Below are 18,737 nucleotides of genomic sequence, written 5' to 3'. Positions count from 1 at the left end.
CTGCTCAATGAGCTTTTCGGGAATCATTATGCAAGTAGTTTTAACACCAGTAGGGCTACTGGCGATCGAATATATACTTAGGGACAAAGCCTTTCTTGTAATTATTCCATAGGAGTTAGAAGTAACTGATTTTAGAACCTAAGGTGTCAAAAGAAGTTGATATTATCACTGTGTGACAAAATGCATTTATTTTATCATCATTTGCTGATCTGAAATTTCTAAGGATGTTTTATCTCCTGGTTTTGGTGAAAGAAACAGTATCATTTTTTTCCTGGAGGAGTCCTGTTTCCTTCTTACATAACTATCTACCTAACATCTAACTCATTCATATTATGCAGATAAAATGAGTCACAACAATCAAAGAAAAGAAATCCACCTGCACTGAGGCTTTCAGTCATGAGATAAGGGGATGGTGCCACTCTTGGTTTGACCACTAAGAGGGGTAATATTACCAGCAGTTCCTGGTAAGGTGAGACACGGAAGGACAGAGAGATGTTTAACTGATTCTGAGCAACACCAAACAAGACACACTTTGGACTTTCTGGATTTTAGTTGCCCAAGACCCTGACAGTAGAGAATGTATCTTATTTACCTTCCTATCACCCAGGGAGACCCAGACTTTGGAGGGAATGTAGGATTTGGGAGTGTAGGAGATCTGATACCATTCAGTCTAATCCTTGTCTCACAACTGGGGAAACTGAGGGCCAGAGAAGAGAAACTCTGCCCTTAAGCTTTGTTCTGGCAGAATAGAGGATTCGAGCCTGGTTTCCTGACTTCCAAATCCCATCCTTTAAAAAATTTGATCGAAGCTCACCATGCGTGCCAGGTGGTCCGGGGTGGTCCTGCTTTGTCCCCGTTGTACCTGCTGGAGGAGTCCTGTTTCCTTGTCACAGTGGCTCGGGATGGGTGAGAGATTACACAAGGCTGCCTTCATTGTAGAATACTGCGCTCTCACATAAGTAAATAAGGGAAGAGGGCGGCCATGCTGGTTCTCCTAGACCTGGGTGGTCAGCGGAGGACTGCTTTGCCCCAGGCATGACACAATTTCAGAACTGTGTATAATACGGAGATGACGAATGTTTACAAAATAAAGGGTAATGGAATTTGTGGGATCGCCCACCTCTTCCCTCAGAGCCTGGAGGGCAGCCTCTGAGCTGTAATACCAACTTCCTAGCTCCGGGCACGGGCACACATCTGCAGTCGCAGGGAGGGGGTAAACGAAGCCTTGTCCTTGCACTTCACTCTGCGCGCCTCACTGTGCCAGGCTGCCGAGGGGCCACGCCCGTTCTCCTCTGGGATGTTCCTGCTCTCTTTCCTGTCACATTATCTGTGTGTCAGGTCAATCCCATCAATGGCAACTTACTTTTACAAAGGACTGTGCCCCCAGAGATGTGGACCAGACCACAGGGGATAGAATATTCGATATGTACAACCTCACTTTACAGAGTTGGGGTTTTTTGGGGTGGGGGGGATCTTTCTGTACGTTAACAGATGTCCATATTAGTGTTTTACCACTCACAAGGAAGTGTGGCGGCATTAATTCTAGAGACCAATCATGGTGAGCTGGGTATTTTTTCTTTTTGGTGGAGAAAAGGGAACAAGGTAGGAGGTGTTTGGAAGTGGGGACCTTGTACTGGTTGATTCCCTTCTCTGGAGGGTCCCCCCGTCACCAATGGCAGCTGGGGGGCAGGCAGCCTGTGCATATCACTATACAGATCTTCTCAGCTGATACCATCCGACAAAAGACCTAAACTTCCCTTCTCGCATGTCCATCTGTTCACCTGAGAGAATGTGCGGTGTCTAAACAGGCATGGACCCTCTGGTCTTGATTCCTGGCTGACGGCTTAAAGGAATGGTCTCTGAGAACACACTCCTTTTAAGAGCTGGCTCTGAAGCGAGCGCACTGGTCCACAGGGTGATGAAGCCCTTGATCTTGGTCTCATTAGTTCCACCCTTTAACCTAGGGAATCACCACCACCGACATCATAACACCCAAGAGCACAGCTCATTATGGCATATGGAGTAGCACATCTGTATTTACTTGGTCTGAGAGCAGCTCTGAGAGTAAGCCCGGCTTTCTCTATTGATTAGCTCCTGCAAATGAGAAGAACAACAAACACCTACTTCTGAGTCAATTCAAGGTGGAAGGACTTGCGGTGAGAGACCAGAAGCTTCCCATCACATTTGGGAATAAAAAGAGGAATACGAATTCCAAATGGGATTTTTTTTTTTTTTTTTAAATAATGAGTACAGAAGAGAGAGACGGGAGGGGGGGGAAAAGCCCATCACACACCTTTTGTATCCGAAGAGGCAAGCTAGGTAATATGATTCTTGCCTATGTCAAGCTTCAGTAAACCCACCTCCTCTTCTCTGGAATAACTGTTGGCTATTATGCAAGCCGGAAATGTACATGGCAGGAAGAAGAACAGAGAAACCGAATGGGGGGGGGGCAGCTGCTAAATTAAGCAAGGGTAAAGCTGGGGGAAGAAAGGATGAGAGAAACAGGCAGGGAGCAGGCAAGAGCCGCTCGTTTATTCCCCATCACGAAAGCAAGGGGGCCTGCTGTGAGACACTTGGCACGAGGAAGGGATGGCAGTCGCCTGGAGTCAGGCTCTCTTTTGTGAAGTGTTAATTAAGAAAACAAATAACTTCTCATTTTTTAATTTACCAACAACGAAACAAAACACGAGCCCTGCTCTTGAGAAGGCTCAATCAATTTAAGGAAATATCCCAAGGAACCGGGATTGGAGGCCCCGAGTAATCCAGTCCTAAGAAAAATGGCAAGTTGAAAAGCATTACTTTGTGCCCCGGTGTCTGTTGTCTAACCGATGCGCGCACACATGGACATCACGCTCCTCAGAGGCACGATGCATCGCTGCTCAACGGAATCACGCATCAAGTTAAGACTTTAATAACCTAGGTCTGCACCCAAACACCTGCTTTGGAATGATGTCCAGCGCCACAGTTCAATTCTGGTCTTTGTTTCTGTTTCCTACCAATGATTTTAGGACTGCTGGGACTTACCAGAGAAGAGCAGCCCGGGGGGCTTAGCAGGTACATCTGAGGTAGGCACTTACGTTGAGTACACTGCAAGAAGCCGCCTTCGGTGCACGAAGGAGGAGCCCCTGGTCCACCAGAGTTCACAGGGTTTGAGTCCGTCTTGCTCCCCCAGCTTTTATTACCCTCTACTCACAAATTTTCAAAGACCCCCATTACTCTCCTTCATCAAAGCCCTCTCCATTCTGGGTCCAATATGAGTGCCTTGGACTAGCTCTGCAAAAGCAAAATGTTGATTGTTGTTGAAATGGGGTGATGGCTCACGGGGGTTTACTTACTTCATTCTCTCTATTTGGGAGAAATCTCTATTGTTTGACATTATGCAGCACAAAAGGTTGAGGGGGGAAAAACGATAAGCGTTATAACCCAAGTCATCTGATGGCTCTCTTGCTCCAGGGACTCACTCCATCCTACCTATTCTCTCTGCCTGGAGGGTTCCCCACTTCATCCTTGCTTACCAGAATTCTGCTGGACCATCAAGGAAGCCTTCAGAACCACCTGCTTCATGAGGCTGACCCTGATGCTTGTGCCTAGATGTAATCTCCACCCCACTGACTCTTAACAGCTATGTTTTGATACTCATCCATGTACCTCATTTCTCTATCAAACTGCAGAGAACCAAGAGTATATCTCATTCATCTTGGCATTTCCCTCAGTGTCTTCTATAAGCAAGCACTCAATACATGTTTGTTCAATGACAAACGAATCATGTGAATAAGAACAACTTATCAAATAAACAATGACACCTCTTGGATTGTCTAAACCTCACGCAAGTAAAGAAAAGCCTCCTCTGGTACCTTCTTCATGGTTCTGATGCAGGATGACTTCTGGCTGTGTGTGTATAGAGTTTCCAGGATGGAAGAACGGTGAAAAAAGAATCCGAGGTTTTCTCTGCTTCAGAATATGCTGAAGGAGTTCATAGAGCACATCACCTGGAAAGAAAAAGGAAAGAGAACTAGAGCAATGGGAATATTCGACTCTATTGTTGGCACAGAACTAAAGACATAATGGCGAGCCAGGTCCACATGCCACCTACCCCCATGGAGCACGCGGGGGAAACGCAGAGGGTTGGAGCCATGTGCTCGTTTTTTCATTGGACTTTTTAAATTGTGCAAGTAATATACAAAAATAGTTTAAAAAGCGCCGAAAACCAGAAAGAAAACAAAAATCACCTATAATCCTATCACTAAGAGAAAGAAGTCCTATTCCTACCACCTATGGTTTTATAGTTAGAATCAGGCTTGTACTAGTTTCATACCTCTCTTTTTCCCTTCACGTTATTGAACTGCTCCACTAGCTGCAAAATGAGAGCCCATCACGTGGATGCACCAGACTTTACTGGACGTTTCAATGACTCCAATTTATTGCTATTATTCTTGTGAAAAATATTCTTTTCACATCACTCTTTGCTTGCATTTCAGATTAACCAAAGAAGGATTATGAAGTCATTAAGTATGAAAATTTTTAATGTTCCACTGGCAATTCATACATTCTTCACAGAGATCTTCCAACGGAAAAAAATTGCCTTTTGAACCAACTCTAATCCCAGGCAGGAAGAGAATGAGGATGAAAAAAATGCATAAGTCCAGTCAGAGGTGCTGACTATTGAAGATACTCTATAAAGAATGGCATGTTCTGGGATGCTTACCTCCTTTAAAAATACACACAGGCATTGCTCCAAGGCTCTACAGTCTCTAGAAAATCATCTCTAGATGTCAGCCCCTTGCGGAGGATGGTGGGGGCTCGTCTGAGCTAGGGCCCTCTGTTCTGATATATCTGGTATTTAAAGTGTCCACTGAGTAATTAGCAAAAACAAAACAAAAAAAACCCACCCAAAAAACCAAAAGCACAAAAAAGCCCCCCAAAACCTGTCATGGTCTTATGGTCATATGGTCATATCTAACCCTTCGGCTTAGATCCAAGTTCAAAAATGCAGGTGGGTGCTCAAAACCCCTTAGGGGTGGGTGATTAATCTTTAATATACCACAGCCTTTCTGACTGTCCCCCTACGCCCTTCCATATACAGATATGCAGTCAACAATTGTGCCAAACAATGGGCTTTTGTCTCTAATTTTAGCTATTTTTAACAGATACTTTAATTAACAACTTAATTTAACTGCATATTTTGGGCTACTGCTAAATTTTTTTTTCTTTTAAATTCTGTCTGAACCTGAGAAACGCTCCATATTAATTTCTTTCTTTCTGCAAACCATTTGTACCAAATAAAGTTCGAGGGTATTCTGTTCTAAGTGATTCCTGTGGTGCCTTTGTGTCTTTGCTTTGACTTTATTCCTTCCTCTACCTTTGAGTTTGGGTGGTTATTAATATTACTTAGTGACACTATTTACTACTAGGATTCAATAAAGAAAAAGACTTTAAAGAGCTGACGGCCAGCATGTCATTTAGGCATTTCCTGCTAATGACATGGGCGAGAGGACGCAGAGGGTTTCTGCACCAGACTTGGAAGAATGTTCTGTGGAAGGTAGAACTATGGCACACACGCGTGCGTTTTTTGAGCTGGGAAGGCTTGGAGCACATCTAATCTGAACCTAGTAGTCATGGTAATGTCGTCTCTGATGAGAGGAGGGTACAGAGCCTGAAATATAGTCCTATTTTAATGATTCATATTTTAATCGCTTACAAAAATAAGTCCCTAATCAACACTTTGTTTCTTTTGGTGTAGTGTAATGTCTTCCTGAACTTTTCTTAATTTCCATGGCCTCACACCCGCTGGGTTTTATCCTGTGGGTTTGAGCAATGCTTTATTTCGGTAGTACGCGGAAAGAGAAAACGCAACACTGAAAAATGTGTTCCTGATGATTAGTATTACTAAAAAAAATGGCCAGTAATTAGTGTATCCATTTTGGAAGAGGAGGCCAGGAAATACAAATTTAGTGTCTGTGAGGGTGTTCAACTTTGTTCGCTCAGAGAGGCAGGCTGATGTGGCGGGGAAGGCACAGACTTGCAGATGCAGGCCGCCCAGCCCTTCTGCACCTGGTGACCTTGAACAAGTCCCTGAACTTCCCTGTGAAACGCAAATGACATCTACCTTCCAAGTCTGCTGCAAAAGTTCAATGAGGGGAATGTGGCAAAGCACCTGGAGTAGGCGTGTGTGCCGTGCATGTTACCCGCTGACCTCTCATCAGAGGTTGCTCTTGGGGCTCCAGAAGCTCTGCCGTGTGCTGATTTAAGACCTGGCAGGTCACTTCTTTTTTTGTGTTTCCATTTCTCTATGTACATACAGAAAGCGAGGCAACAAAGCAGAACGGGGAAGAGTCCAGGCTCTGGAGTCAGACCAGGGTCTTAGGCATGTCCTTTACCCTCTCTAGGCCTCAGTTCCTTGGTCTACAAAATGGCCATGTTAACAGCATCTACCTCAGAATTCGTGTAAGGATGGGATGAGGTAATCCCTGTAATGAGCTCATCACGGGGGCTCGGCAAACAGCAAGAACTCAGCAAACAGGAGTTGTTTTTGTGACCCCAGCTATCCCTGCCACCATCACGGTTCTTACTGATATTATTACAGTGGTGTAGGACAGACCTGTAGACCCTTAAGGCAGTCTCTCACGGAGAACAACGAGTGTGTGGGTCATGGTCATTGTTATGTTCCCCCTGCAGAAAGGGCAAAGGTTAATTGAGCCCATTCACCCATCTTGGCTTCTCTGGATCCCTCCTGCTGAGCCCCTTCCCTCCCCTGGGCCTGCTGGGCAGGCCCACAGACGGGCTGACAGGCCCTCCACCCCAGACTCTCCCAGCCTTCTGTACTGGCTCTCTTCTGTCTCTCATCCCAAAGCTGGCAAAGGGAGCCAGGCAGAGAAAGTTCCCGTCTCTGTGCGAGAGAAAGCAGGAGAGGGGTGAATCAAGTGGAACTGTGCCAGTTCCTTACCTAAACCATTAGCCGGTGATGAGAACTAGTGAGATCACATTCATAAGTGCCACCTGGGATGGCTGGTTAATGGGTGTGAGCATGGGCCAAAGGTCCCACATTCCAAGCCAGGAAAAAATTGAATTTGAAGACTGTAGAGGATGGCCATAGATGGATCAGTCCATTCACAGACATGTTTCCTCAGCAACCAGGGGCTCAGTTGGGGAATGTGGCTGGCTTAGCACAAATGCATCAGGACTATGGGGGAGAAACCAACTTATGATGCATAGTCTGGGTACATGTGGTTGGGCAGTAACAGTATGTGCCCAATAACAGCTTGGAATCTTAGGATTCTAGAGGTTACTTAGAGCGACTCAAACTTGTGTTCAGTAGAAGTCCCCTGCCTCCCCTTCCCCTGCCAAGAAGTAGGTTTGGCTGAGTACTTCCAAGGATGGGCGGCCGGCCACAAACATAAGCAAACCATTTTTGGACAGCTCTAGTTGATAGAAAGTTCTTCTGTTGAGTTGGAACTTGGCCTCCCCTGCAAACTCATGTACCTCAGTTCCTAGTTTTGGCTCTGGAACAGAGAACATGTGTCTTGTCTACAACAGTTTTCTAAATAAATAAAGACCCCCCCCGCCGCCATCCTCTCCCATCTCTACTGCCTCCTGTTCTCTCCAACACCCAGCCTGTTCTCCTGTTACACCTTAAAAATGTTCGTATATACACAGAAGATCACATCTAAAAAGTACCATTAACAAAAAGATCTCTGGAATAAAAAACGAGAGTCGAAAATAAGTTATATTTATTTGCCTGCTGAAAATAAAGAGCACGAGCCATAGCACTGTATATCTAACTTAGCTAATGACCACTGGCTTGAATTCAAAAGGCACTTGTCACAAAATTCTTGGCCCATCTGATTCATGATAAATCTTCTCTGTCTTCCCAGAAAAGCAATACCTAAGTGCTAACTGTAAAAGGCGCTTCTATTGTACTAAGCGATGGAACCAAGGCTCCTGTTTAAGGGACAAGAGCTATTGTTGGTTTCTCTATACATCTCCATGCTTATATACATGGTTCACACATACACATGTATGTACAGAGGTGATGCTGCTGTGAAGCTCGTGAGTTGCAGGGCTTTCACCTGCAGAGGCTCCTGGCAGGAGCCCTAAAGCCATATGTGTCCCCCAAATTATAAGCTTCAGGCCCCATAAAACCTAGATATCCCCCTGAGTGGGTGCGCGCACGCATGGACACACACACAAAGGATGCACACACACGCATACAACACAGAAACCCGCAGACTAAACACACATGTAATTCTGTAGTGGTGATCCTGATGTGAAAAGCCAGGCATCCACTCAGAGAATACGAAATTCTATTATTTTATTTGTAATTTGTTTCCAACGGATAGTAAAGAGAGTGAACAAACCTGCTGCAAGTTGCCTTATCAATGTTCCTCGTGTCTGAAGACTGAGAATAGACAGATGCTGTTTGGGGGGTTAAGGTTTCTTTCCTTTTGAGGGAAGAGCCCAGGCTCTGGGGCAAGAGGTCCCAGGTCCCCTGGGTCCTCTATTTGTCAGCTGCATGCCCTCAGGCAAATACTCTTTCTCTGTGAGGCTTAAGTCCAGGCTTAGTGAAACATTCTTTTGTCTCAAACGAGAATAATGCCACAGACTTGGCAGGGCTGATAGGAAGATCAAGTGAGATGATATGAACAAGCACCAGCCCCATGTCTGTGATAATGTGGGCTCAATAGATGGCACCCCTTGTGATTTGATGATTATTCACAGACGTGTCTCCAAAAATCTGGAAACCATTTGCTTTGCTTCAACACTTTTGTATTTAAGGCGCCTCCACAAGTTTCATGAAGTCACATTCATATGTATTGAGTATGTGTTTTCCCGGTTGACATCATTTCACATAGACGCTTCTAGCTCAGGCTCTCTCACTCCCCTAGTTCACAGTTGTATCTTCAACCTCTTTCTATGCGATTCTTCCCTTTAGCATTTAAGCACTGTCCGGTTTTTCCTGTTTTCTGCACAGACACACACCCCTTGTCCCCATCTTCCCCTCCAGGTACTGCTCCTGGTTCTCTGGTCCCAGCATGGCCGAGCTTGGCCAAGGAGCTGTCCAACTCTGTTCTTGCCACTTCCCACCCCTTCTACTGCATGCCTCCTCGTGGTCAAACCAGAGGGCAATGGTCGGTACTTGGGGATTCTGCCTTTCAGCAATATTCATCAGGAGCGCTCACTATCTGCCTCCTCCTAGAACAGTCCACGGCTTGGGACGTTCCTACCCCTCCTAATTTTCTTTCCACCTCCTCCAACCCTGCAACAGTAAGGCTCCCCAGGCTCCCACTAGTCTTTCTCCCTGGTAATCTCACCTACTCCCATGGCCTCCATCAGCCCATCGATGCTAAATCTACTCCAGCCAGGCATTTCTTCTCAACTCCAGAACCTTCAGTTATCTCCTAGATACTTCCCTTTTGCATGACATACAGACACCACACATTTAATGTGTTGAACGTAAAAGTCTTTACAACCCACATGGTGTTTCCTAGCACAGTGAATGCCCACTTGTTCAGGCCAGAAACCCAGGAGTCATGCTTAATTAACTCTTCTCTTTCTCTTGTCCAAAATCTAACCAGTCACCAAGACTTTCAGACTCTGCCTTCTAAATACTCCTGGCGTCATCCCCTTCTCCCTGCTGATCCCATCTTAGTTCAGGTCACCACCACTGTTCCTGAATGCCAGCCAAGCCAACTGCCCACATCCACTCTTCACCTTTGCACTTTGTCATGCCAATCTCTGCTTAAAATGCTGAATGGGTTCTACCTGTTTTTATAATAACCTTTAGGGTCCTGAACATGACCTGCAAGGCCCTGTGTAATCTACTCAAGAAATAATAAGTGGCTCGATGAATAGTTGTAAAGCCACAGCATATTCCTTTATATTTACATGCTCCAACTTTGTTTAGCAAGTCCCATACTGTGGGTGGCTTGGGCATTTCCAGTTTTTATAATTATAAATAGGATTGCTAAGGGCATTTTTTCCCCGCTGCCATTGGACTGTGTCCTTGGGATATTTTCTTCAAATGTTATTATCAGTGAAAGAGTCTGATCACTTTTAAAGTTCTTATCCATTCCCTGTTCTGCAGAAGGCTGGGACCCATGCATAGTGTCATCTACAAGGCTACCCAGAGCCCCTCCCCTGGGGTTTCACAACGTTTAACTTCTTGAGTTCAGTAGGTTGAAAGCAGATTTTTATTTAACATTCTTAAAATTTGTATTTTTCAGGTGATGATTTACTATGTGCATATCCTCATGTGAAGATTATCTGAAGTAACACATTCTTAAATTTGCAATCTCTCGCTCTTCTGTTTTTATTCAGAGATTTTAGTTTCCTTTTGACCGATTCGTAAAAAAAAAAAAATAGTGCAAGGGTGGGAGAGATACGTTTCAGATTTGTCCTCAAATTCTCTCTGCTGGGTCCCTTCTGCCTGTGGTAGATGTACAGGCTGAAGTCCAAGGCCTCGGGTCATTCAGTTAAATTCAGTAGTGAGAATGCTAAGGCAGGCCCTGGCCCAGGGAGGTCCCACTGGTGGCCATTACAGCCCCCTCCCATTGGGTGACTGCTTGGTTTTCCATCTCTGTTCGACCTTATTTTCTGAAAATTCCATTCAACCCATTTTTGCAGGCTGATTAAATGACAGGCCTTTTTGTTAAATACAGAGTGCCTCTGTAACCATAAACATAAGCTAGTCTTTTACTTAGGAACAAGTATTTGGGATTTAGCTTGATATCTATGTCTGAGACACAGAGATCCTGAGAGAAAGGGAGCTGGTTGTGGGAAAATCTGAATATTGTCTTTAAGACAAGAATAAATCAGGGCGCCTGGGTGGTTCAGTCGGTTAAGCGTCTGCCTTTGGCTCAGGTCATGATCCCAGGGTCCTGGGATGGAGCCCCGCATCGGGCTCCCTGCTCCACAAGGAGCCTGTTTCTCCCCCTCCTCCCTGCTCATGCTCTCTCACGCTATCTCTGTCTGTCTCAAATAAATAAATAAAATCTTAAAAAAAAAAAGACAAGAATAAATCGGTTAGGAAAGAGATACCTTAAGACAACTGCCTTTAGCTGGATGCAGAACATAAAGAGACATTACAGAGAAACAAAAAAATAAGCTTGTGAGAAAATACGAATATTGTAAAATAAGTATGCACTTTATTAAAGGAAGTGTTGTATGTTTTACACGTTATAATATCACTCCGTATGGCAGAGGGATTGGTCATCACCACCGTTTCACAAATGGGAAAAGCGAAGTGCTAAGAAAAAATTAAATGACTTTTCTGTAATTGACCTATCTAAGCATTTCTCTGATGTGTTTACACTTTTTTTTTGCTCCGTTCACAGACAGGAGAAGAAAGAGCCAACTCTGGGTGTCTCAATCAAGGATCATGCCTGCTGCAACTCCCACACTTCAGAACAATAATCCCCCTCTGTGACCCATCCCCTCAGATTCTGCGCCTTGATTCTAAAACAGCCAGTTGACCCAGCCATTCAACCCAGCAAATGCACCTACCATTGCTTAATAGAAATGAATTAATAAGCAAGTTGGTCCAAGGAGGAACTTTATGAAGATAAAGATCAGTATTTTTCACTTAACCTTGAAAGGGAATTTTACCATATTTGAAGGTCACAAGCAAGGCATATTTCCAAAAACAAAGATTCTGGTGCATTGGGGAGGGAAGAAATAATCACATTCTGGTATGTTAAATGACTGATTCACTTAGTAAACCCATCATACTTTTTTTGCTGAATTGAACTGAAGGAACTTTGAAAATAGGCTTATTTTCCATTTTTTGGCATCAATAGAGAGTCTAACATGAATTAAATTGAAGATACCTTGTGGTTTTTGTTGTTGTTCTTATAAAAAATGCATACATAAATCCATTCCACCTTGATGTCTTATAATGGATAACTCTAAATAAGAGTTAATATCAATGCTAACTTGTCTGTTCCTTCTTATTCATGTGTTTTCTCAAGTCTCAGAGTGGTCAAATAATCAAATATCCCTTTGAATTTAAATCATCACAGGCCATTTAAGGTAGTAACTGTCTAGTAGCTCAAAGAGTAGGTAAAATTATCCTGTACAGGTAAAATTTTATAAAGTTACAGTTCCCTTCCATTTATTCTTTAGCTTTGCAAATGTTATAAATTCACCATCTTGTATCTTCTAACTGGGAGGATATTCCAAAGAAAATATCCCATTTATCTTCAGCCTTAAAAACTTCAGTTTGGAGATAATATAATTACTTAAAGCACAGTCTGCATGTTCCCTGCTTTATTATAGAGTTGAAAATGGAGAAGTCTTGTCCTGGAAATGGACGAGATAAGTGTAGTTTGTCAAATTGGCCAAAGAATGTGGAGTTCAGAGAGGCTACCATATTTGGACCTAAGACATATTAACATTTCAGGTAATTATAATTCACTGGGTCCTGGTCCCTCCTCTCTACATTTGAAATGAGTTGTGTTGAGGAGAATGTTATTTCCATATACAGAGAGCTTAATTCTGGGTGAGGCCGGGCAGGAAACAAGGCTGGGAGGAAGCTATAAACATCCATTCACGGTGACGGGGCAACCAGATACTTTTGTTTTATTCCAGCAGCCCCATGACTAGTGAGAAGCTGCTGCTGATTCATCTTAGGCAGCAAAAAAGATTCAAAGAAATACAGAAAAAAACTGGGTGAAGTGTAAGTTTTACAAGGCATAGAGGTTGAAGGAGATCAAAGTATTTATTCATTGCCTATGGGACAGGAGGTTGTGCTACTGAATAGAAGCTGAACACTGTTTCATGCTTGAAGTTGGGCTGAACTGTTAAGAGTAGAAGCCCATTTTATGGAGGAGGAAAATAGGGGCCAATGAAGTATTGTGACCTGTGGAGGAGCCACGTAGAGAACCCGGGCCTCAGGACATCTACTACATCAAATGCTAACCCAGAAAGCCCATGTCAGAAGAAACAATGGCAAGTGTGACATTTGAGAGCTAAAAAAGATTTTCTATCTATACCTTATCTCTACCTTCTTAAGAAGAATGCCAGCAGGTAAAGCATGCCTTCATTACCCTGCTATGTGGCCACGTCATGAGAATGTCTTCTTAACTCTTTCTTAGCTCTGTTTCCAAACCCTCTGACAACATCCCTCTGTTCTGTGGTTAAGTTTTCTTGCAGCCCCTACTGGCAGGTATCACCTTGAAATTCTGTCCATGGCTTTCTGGTCGATGCCTTAATTAAATCACCTACAGGATACATTTCTCTTTTTTTTTTTTTTAAAGATTTTATTTATTTATTTGACAGAGATAGACACAGCGAGAGAGGGAACACAAGCAGGGGGAGTGGGAGAGAGAGAAGCAGGCTTCCCGTGGAGCAGGGAGCCCGATGCGGGGCTCGATCCCAGGACCCTGGGATCATGACCTGAGCCGAAGGCAGACGCTTAACGACTGAGCCACCCAGGCACCCCCAGGATACATTTCTCTTTATTCCCAACTCAACATAATGGGGATAATGCTCCCATCTACTATTCCCCGCTCTGGCCTGGCTCTGGTCTCAGAATTCCAACTGCAGAACAGGACCTGTCTTTTTGGATGCTTTGGCATTGCTTGGCCAAAATGAGTCTTAGCCCTTCCCACACATGAGTTCCTCATCTTAGCTCACCATTCTGGGCCTGAAGTCTTATTATTTTACTCTCATTGATCTCGTTCTGGATTTCAATGTCTCCAGTGAGGACTGTAGCAAGAACATTCTAAGTAGGTCTCCTGTTTTTAGGGACCCTCTGAGTCCACCCTATGCACTGATGGCCAAGGTCCGCTCCAAAGGGAGAGCTCCAATTCTATTATTCTCCTGATCAAAACCTGTCAGTGGTTTCCCACTATCTGCAAAATAAAATCCAAACTTCCCAACTTGGGCTTTAAGGGACTCACGTGTTGGGTCATAATTCAATTAAGATTTGTTGAGCGCCAACTGGATGCCATGCACTGTGCTAAATGCTGGAGACCAGTCAGCTTAACAAGACACAGCCCCTTGCCCAGATGAACTTCCTGCTCTAGAAGAGGGATGCAGAACAGAAAGCAATCACATATAACATGGGGTGGGTGTGTGTGTGAATTATGCCAGAATTAGGGTATGCTCTGTGATAAAAGAGGAACGGCACCTAGCCCAGGCTGAGGAGGGAAGAGGTAGAGGAGAGGAAGGCGGCAGGGGGTAGTCAGGGAAGCAGGATGGCAATCGGGGAAAGCTTTCCTGGAAAAGGTCAGCGGAACTTCAAATATGAAATGGCAATCAGACATGTCAGGCAGGGGCGATGAGTGACGATGGACAGTGTTTCAAACAGAGGATCGAATTTGCATGGCCTTATCTCTGAACTCCATCTCCATACCAACTGACCTACAGTTCCTCTTGAACATCTTTCCTTACCTCCACCTTAGTTGCCTTTCCAAGCTTTCAAAGTCTGGCTCCATGACCATACCCTGGAGCTTTTGTTTGACAAGCCAGCCAGAAATCGCCTCTGATCTCCCTGAACCTCCTTAGCCCATACTTCTGTACCTCGAGCATGGAGTTGCTCAGCGAATACTCACCGAATGAATTTCTACTGCTCCTTAACTGGGGTCTAAGCACCTCATGACCAGCCTAGCGCACTGACTTCATCTGGCCTCCCACCTCCTGCCTCTTCCCTTCATCAGATGGGCTATCTCACCATCATCCAAATACACTAAGCTAATGCTGCTCCAGTGACCTGGAATGTTCTTCTCCCCCCACCTCCTCAGTTCCATCCATCCTTCATGCTCCAAATCAACTCTATTCCTTCTTTCATAAACCCCATCCTACCCTGTCCTCTCCCCTCTCCAGCTTCCTTTTGCCTTTAGGTTCAATGCCATCCCCTCTCTCTAACTGGACTGCGGGATCCTGTACATCTACCACATGGCCCACTCTAGCAGAGACCTGAGAAAATGGCAAGGGCCTACTGGGAGGCTGTTGCCCATCTTTGCTTCCAGCTTTGAGCAGAGGGAATCTCTGGTTTCTAAGTAAAGTGGACAGAGGTGACTAGGGAGAAAAATAAATCAACAACGAAAAGGAGTACCTGAGATGAGACGAAGGGGGGACTTACAGACTCATGGAGGAAAGCCAGGCTAAGGGCTAAGTCAAATCGCATCAAAACACATGACTGTGTCTTCCCTTGTTTGCCTTACATGAATGGTTTTTCTGGAACACACTAAAGAGTTAAGAGTTCCTTTCCTCCAGAGAGGTGACTTTGCCCCTTTGAGTATACCTTTGTGTTTTCACAAGAACAGACAAGGTAAGTATTTTTGCATTAAATTAAAAGGAACTATGTAGTTTCCTTTTAGGTTAGTTTTATTTACATATATGGTTACTCTAGTTTTTGTATTCTGAGACAACAGAAAGAATCAATGATTTGAGACAAAATGTTTCAGGTATGTCTGGCTCTATTCCTTTGTAGAACCTTAAAAATGATCTGTTTTTCAGAGATAATAAACTTCCAAGTTTCAATAACATCTCTACTTCTGGGGGAAACTTCCTTTTATCATTTCCTCATATAAACGGTCTGCTGCAATTGGGAAAAGCGGGGGAGATACTGTTCTATAACCTTATCTCATCCCCTGTGATGGTGATGTTTCCTCATGACGGTTAGTTTATTAACTTCTGGCAGGCCTCCAGGAGTAAATAAGGGTTGAACGTCGTTGGAACTATACCAAGACCTTACGCAGGATCTTTGCCCTTTGTCAAGACAAAGAGAGTCTCTGCCGGACAAGTTACATCAAAATTGGCCACAGTGAGACTTGAGAGAAGGAGGGTCTGTCGGTACTTGACTAACTAGCCCCTCAAGAGGCATAAACCCCAGACCAAAGGTCCCCTTTCACATATGGAGCTCCCAAATAGCTATCTTCTAAATATCCATAATGTTTAAGAAATGAAATTAGAAAGTGTCTTACCTAGGTCAGCAATACACTCTGCAGGTACAAAAGCTCTTTACTGAATCGAAACTTCCCATGGAGTCTTGGGAGCCCTTATTTTGACAAAACTGCCTAGTTAGATGAACCTGAGAAGTCTTCCACCTGCACTTTTCAGGCTTTCTATAAGCTACAAGATGCAACACTTCACATAGCTCAGTACCGCAAAGGGTGTCACCCGAAGCCCTTTGAGTTTATTTCTAAGCTTGCCGTAGCTTCTTCCCATCCTTACCTCCTGTTCCCTCATGTCTCTTCCTCCCACTCCGTCTACCTTAGGAGGGCTCATGCCCCTTCCTCTTCTGTCTTTGGTTTTCACTGAGCAGTTCACCACCTATACTCACTCCTAAGCATCTCTTTCAAATGTTTCAGAATCAGGAGCAAGGCAGGGTGAAAGGGCTGGAATGCATTTTCTTCTTGATTTGGTGGCCACAACGAGATCCCTTAAGCTCCAGTGTCTGTAGGTCCTAAGTGGGTTCCTTCTCCCAACCTTCAAAGTCTCCCCTTGATCTGGAAACTCTTCCTCCTTTCCCCTCAAACTGACTTATGTCAGCAGGATCTTTCCTCTCTTAAGCTTAGGTCATTGTCTTTGTGCTCCTGATGGCCTACTGTGGGGAGTTCTTGGGCATGACGAGTGGTGGCAAAGACCAACCAATGGCTAACAGATTGTCCCAGCTGAGCACGTGCCAGGGGTCCAGACTCTCACCTGAATGAGGAGATCGATAGCGAAAGTCCTCTTTGGTCAGCAGCAGGAGAGCTTTGCCATTCATTTCAAACGTGTTGCTGTCAATTGGCCTTAAAGAAAACTCATTTTCAGCCCACTTGAGCCACTGGGCTACGTCATCCCTGCTCCAGTAAATTGGCTGCAAGCCTGTTGGAGAGAGAGCAAGGCAGAAAGAGAGAGAGAGAGAGAAGAAAAAAAGGCCTTGTCAGTTAGACAGTTGGAATAAAGGGAAAAGCTTTCTGAATGGTTAATAAAATTGAGTCTTCACGTCTGAAGAGCCCTTATGTTCAACTCTGAATCCCAAGTTGAAGCTCAAGATTTGTAAGTGCCAAATTATGGTCCAATGAACTATTTTTTTAGAGGCAAAATGAGAAGACAAATCCTTTTTTATGTCTTTAATGGACCGTAGGTCTTGGTGCCCTGTCCTTCCTTGTCCAGCTCCTGAGACTGTCTTGATCTCAGGTATGCCCTAAAGCTGAGGCTCTTCGGTGGCCTGACACGGTCATGACAGATGTCAATGTGCTTTGGAGGGGACCTTAGAATCACAACTGAGCTGTCACCCACTGTCCTTTTGAAGTGAGAATGTTCCAGAGCTGGGCTTGACCTTCGAGAGCTGCCAAATAATGAAGTGTTCCCTGAAACTTCTTCCAGGAAGAACAATTCACTCAGCCTCTGGGAAACTATCAGGCTAGCCTCTGGGAATGAGAGGGTAAAGTAAGGATAAAAGGTCTTTTGCCTTTTTATTCTGCCTTTCTGATGTTAGAACTTCCTGGCGGGGGTGGTACTTGGACTCTGAGTAGGACCAGAAGTGGGCCAAAGGGAGGGCTGCAGCTTAGGTTAAGAGGGTAGCTCAGGCTGGACCTTTCTGGATGCCTGACTGTGAGTCTATATTTTTATTTCATTTTGCTGTTATGGGAAATCTTTGATATATCATTCAGGTGGTTTAGAACAGTGGTTCTCAAAGTGTGATCTGGGGACCCCTCAGGTTCCCAAGACCTTTTCAGGGTGTCTATAAAGTCAAAACTCTTTTCATAACAATATTAAGAGGTTATTGACCTTTTTTCACTCTCGTTTGTTCATGAATATATAGTGGAATTTTCTAGAAGCTATATGACATGTGATATTGCAGTGGATATGAGAATCCAGTCATCTTCTATAGATTTGCAAAAGAGACTTACAAAAATGTAACACAATGCCATTTTTCTCACTAATTTTTTTTGTTTTGAGAAGATGTATTCATAAATATATACTTATGCTAATAATATAAGCTTAGCTTACTATTTTTCAGTAAGCATTTTTTTTAATTCTCAGTTTTAATTTCCAATATGGTAAATATAGACAGATATAATCCGTATGAGTGAAGCTCTTTGGGGTCTTCAATAATTCTTAAGAACTGAAAGCAGTCCTGAGACCAAAATGAGAATGGATAGGTTGGAAGAAGCTAGATGCTCAACAGAGCTTCATTCTCTAAAACTGTATTGCATGAATTAATAGTTCAAGTACAATGGAATCAGGGTTTGCTAAGAGGAGCTTCAGTCTCTCCAGTGAGTGACTTAAACTTGCTAAGGAGACTTGAGTATGCTGTAAAAGTGCCTTTCAGCTTGATCCTGGAAAGAGTCACCTTTTCATCCTTAAGTATCACAAAGAACTGTCTGGTCTACTTGGATGGGCTGCTTTTCCTCCCTAGTGGACCAGGGAACGAACAGCTCAGATCCCTTGGAGAAGGTCCAGGGCTTCTGGGCATGACTATTGGCTCTGTCTTCCAGGTGGCTCCTTTGCAAAGTCTAGTTTTGAAGAATGGTAGCTGGCTTCCCTTAGCTCTGGGGAAGTCCTTTCTGAAGTAGGCTATCATGTAGGGCACCAAGAAAGAACTATGGGCACTGGCCTAATCAGAGATGGGCGTTTAAGAGTTCTTTTTCTTGTTTTGTACGTTTAATAACTTTACATGGAAAAAAAAGTGGCATCATAAAATAAGAATGTGCAGTATGCTACTGCTCTATGATCTTGAGACTAAAACACAGCCACTAAAGAGTTCAAGGTTTTATTTCTGACTCTTAACTATGCCAAGAAGTAAT

The 18,737-nt window shown here is 44.1% G+C and overlaps 1 protein-coding gene and 1 long non-coding RNA gene across 5 annotated transcripts in view; both read right to left on the bottom strand.

Annotated features, from left to right (window-relative positions):
* The window catches only part of ETV6 (ETS variant transcription factor 6), a 239,477-nt gene that overhangs the window by 32,825 nt on the left and 187,915 nt on the right, over positions 1–18,737 (bottom strand). For 3 of the 4 annotated variants that reach the window (XM_081821244.1, XM_081821245.1, XM_081821247.1), the window contains 2 exons: positions 16,645–16,809; positions 3,855–3,989 (listed from right to left, as the gene is read on the bottom strand). In XM_081821244.1, the coding sequence (XP_081677370.1) occupies positions 3,855–3,989; positions 16,645–16,809 (300 nt within the window). The remainder of the gene's footprint in view (positions 1–3,854; positions 3,990–16,644; positions 16,810–18,737) is intronic. The other variant, XM_081821246.1, reaches the window with a different exon arrangement.
* LOC145721730 (uncharacterized) lies at positions 281–3,848 on the bottom strand. The gene is made up of 2 exons (XR_014145588.1): positions 2,294–3,848; positions 281–2,094 (listed from the first exon to the last, which is right to left on the bottom strand). It is a non-coding gene; the product is annotated as an uncharacterized LOC145721730 (long non-coding RNA).

The sequence above is a fragment of the Leptonychotes weddellii genome, chromosome 5 (assembly GCF_054177405.1).
Source record: "Leptonychotes weddellii isolate Sample4059 chromosome 5, ASM5417740v2, whole genome shotgun sequence".
NCBI classification, from domain to species: Eukaryota; Metazoa; Chordata; class Mammalia; order Carnivora; family Phocidae; genus Leptonychotes; species Leptonychotes weddellii.
The sequence above is the reverse complement of the archived record's forward strand: the minus strand, read 5'-3'. Positions and strand labels throughout refer to the sequence as shown.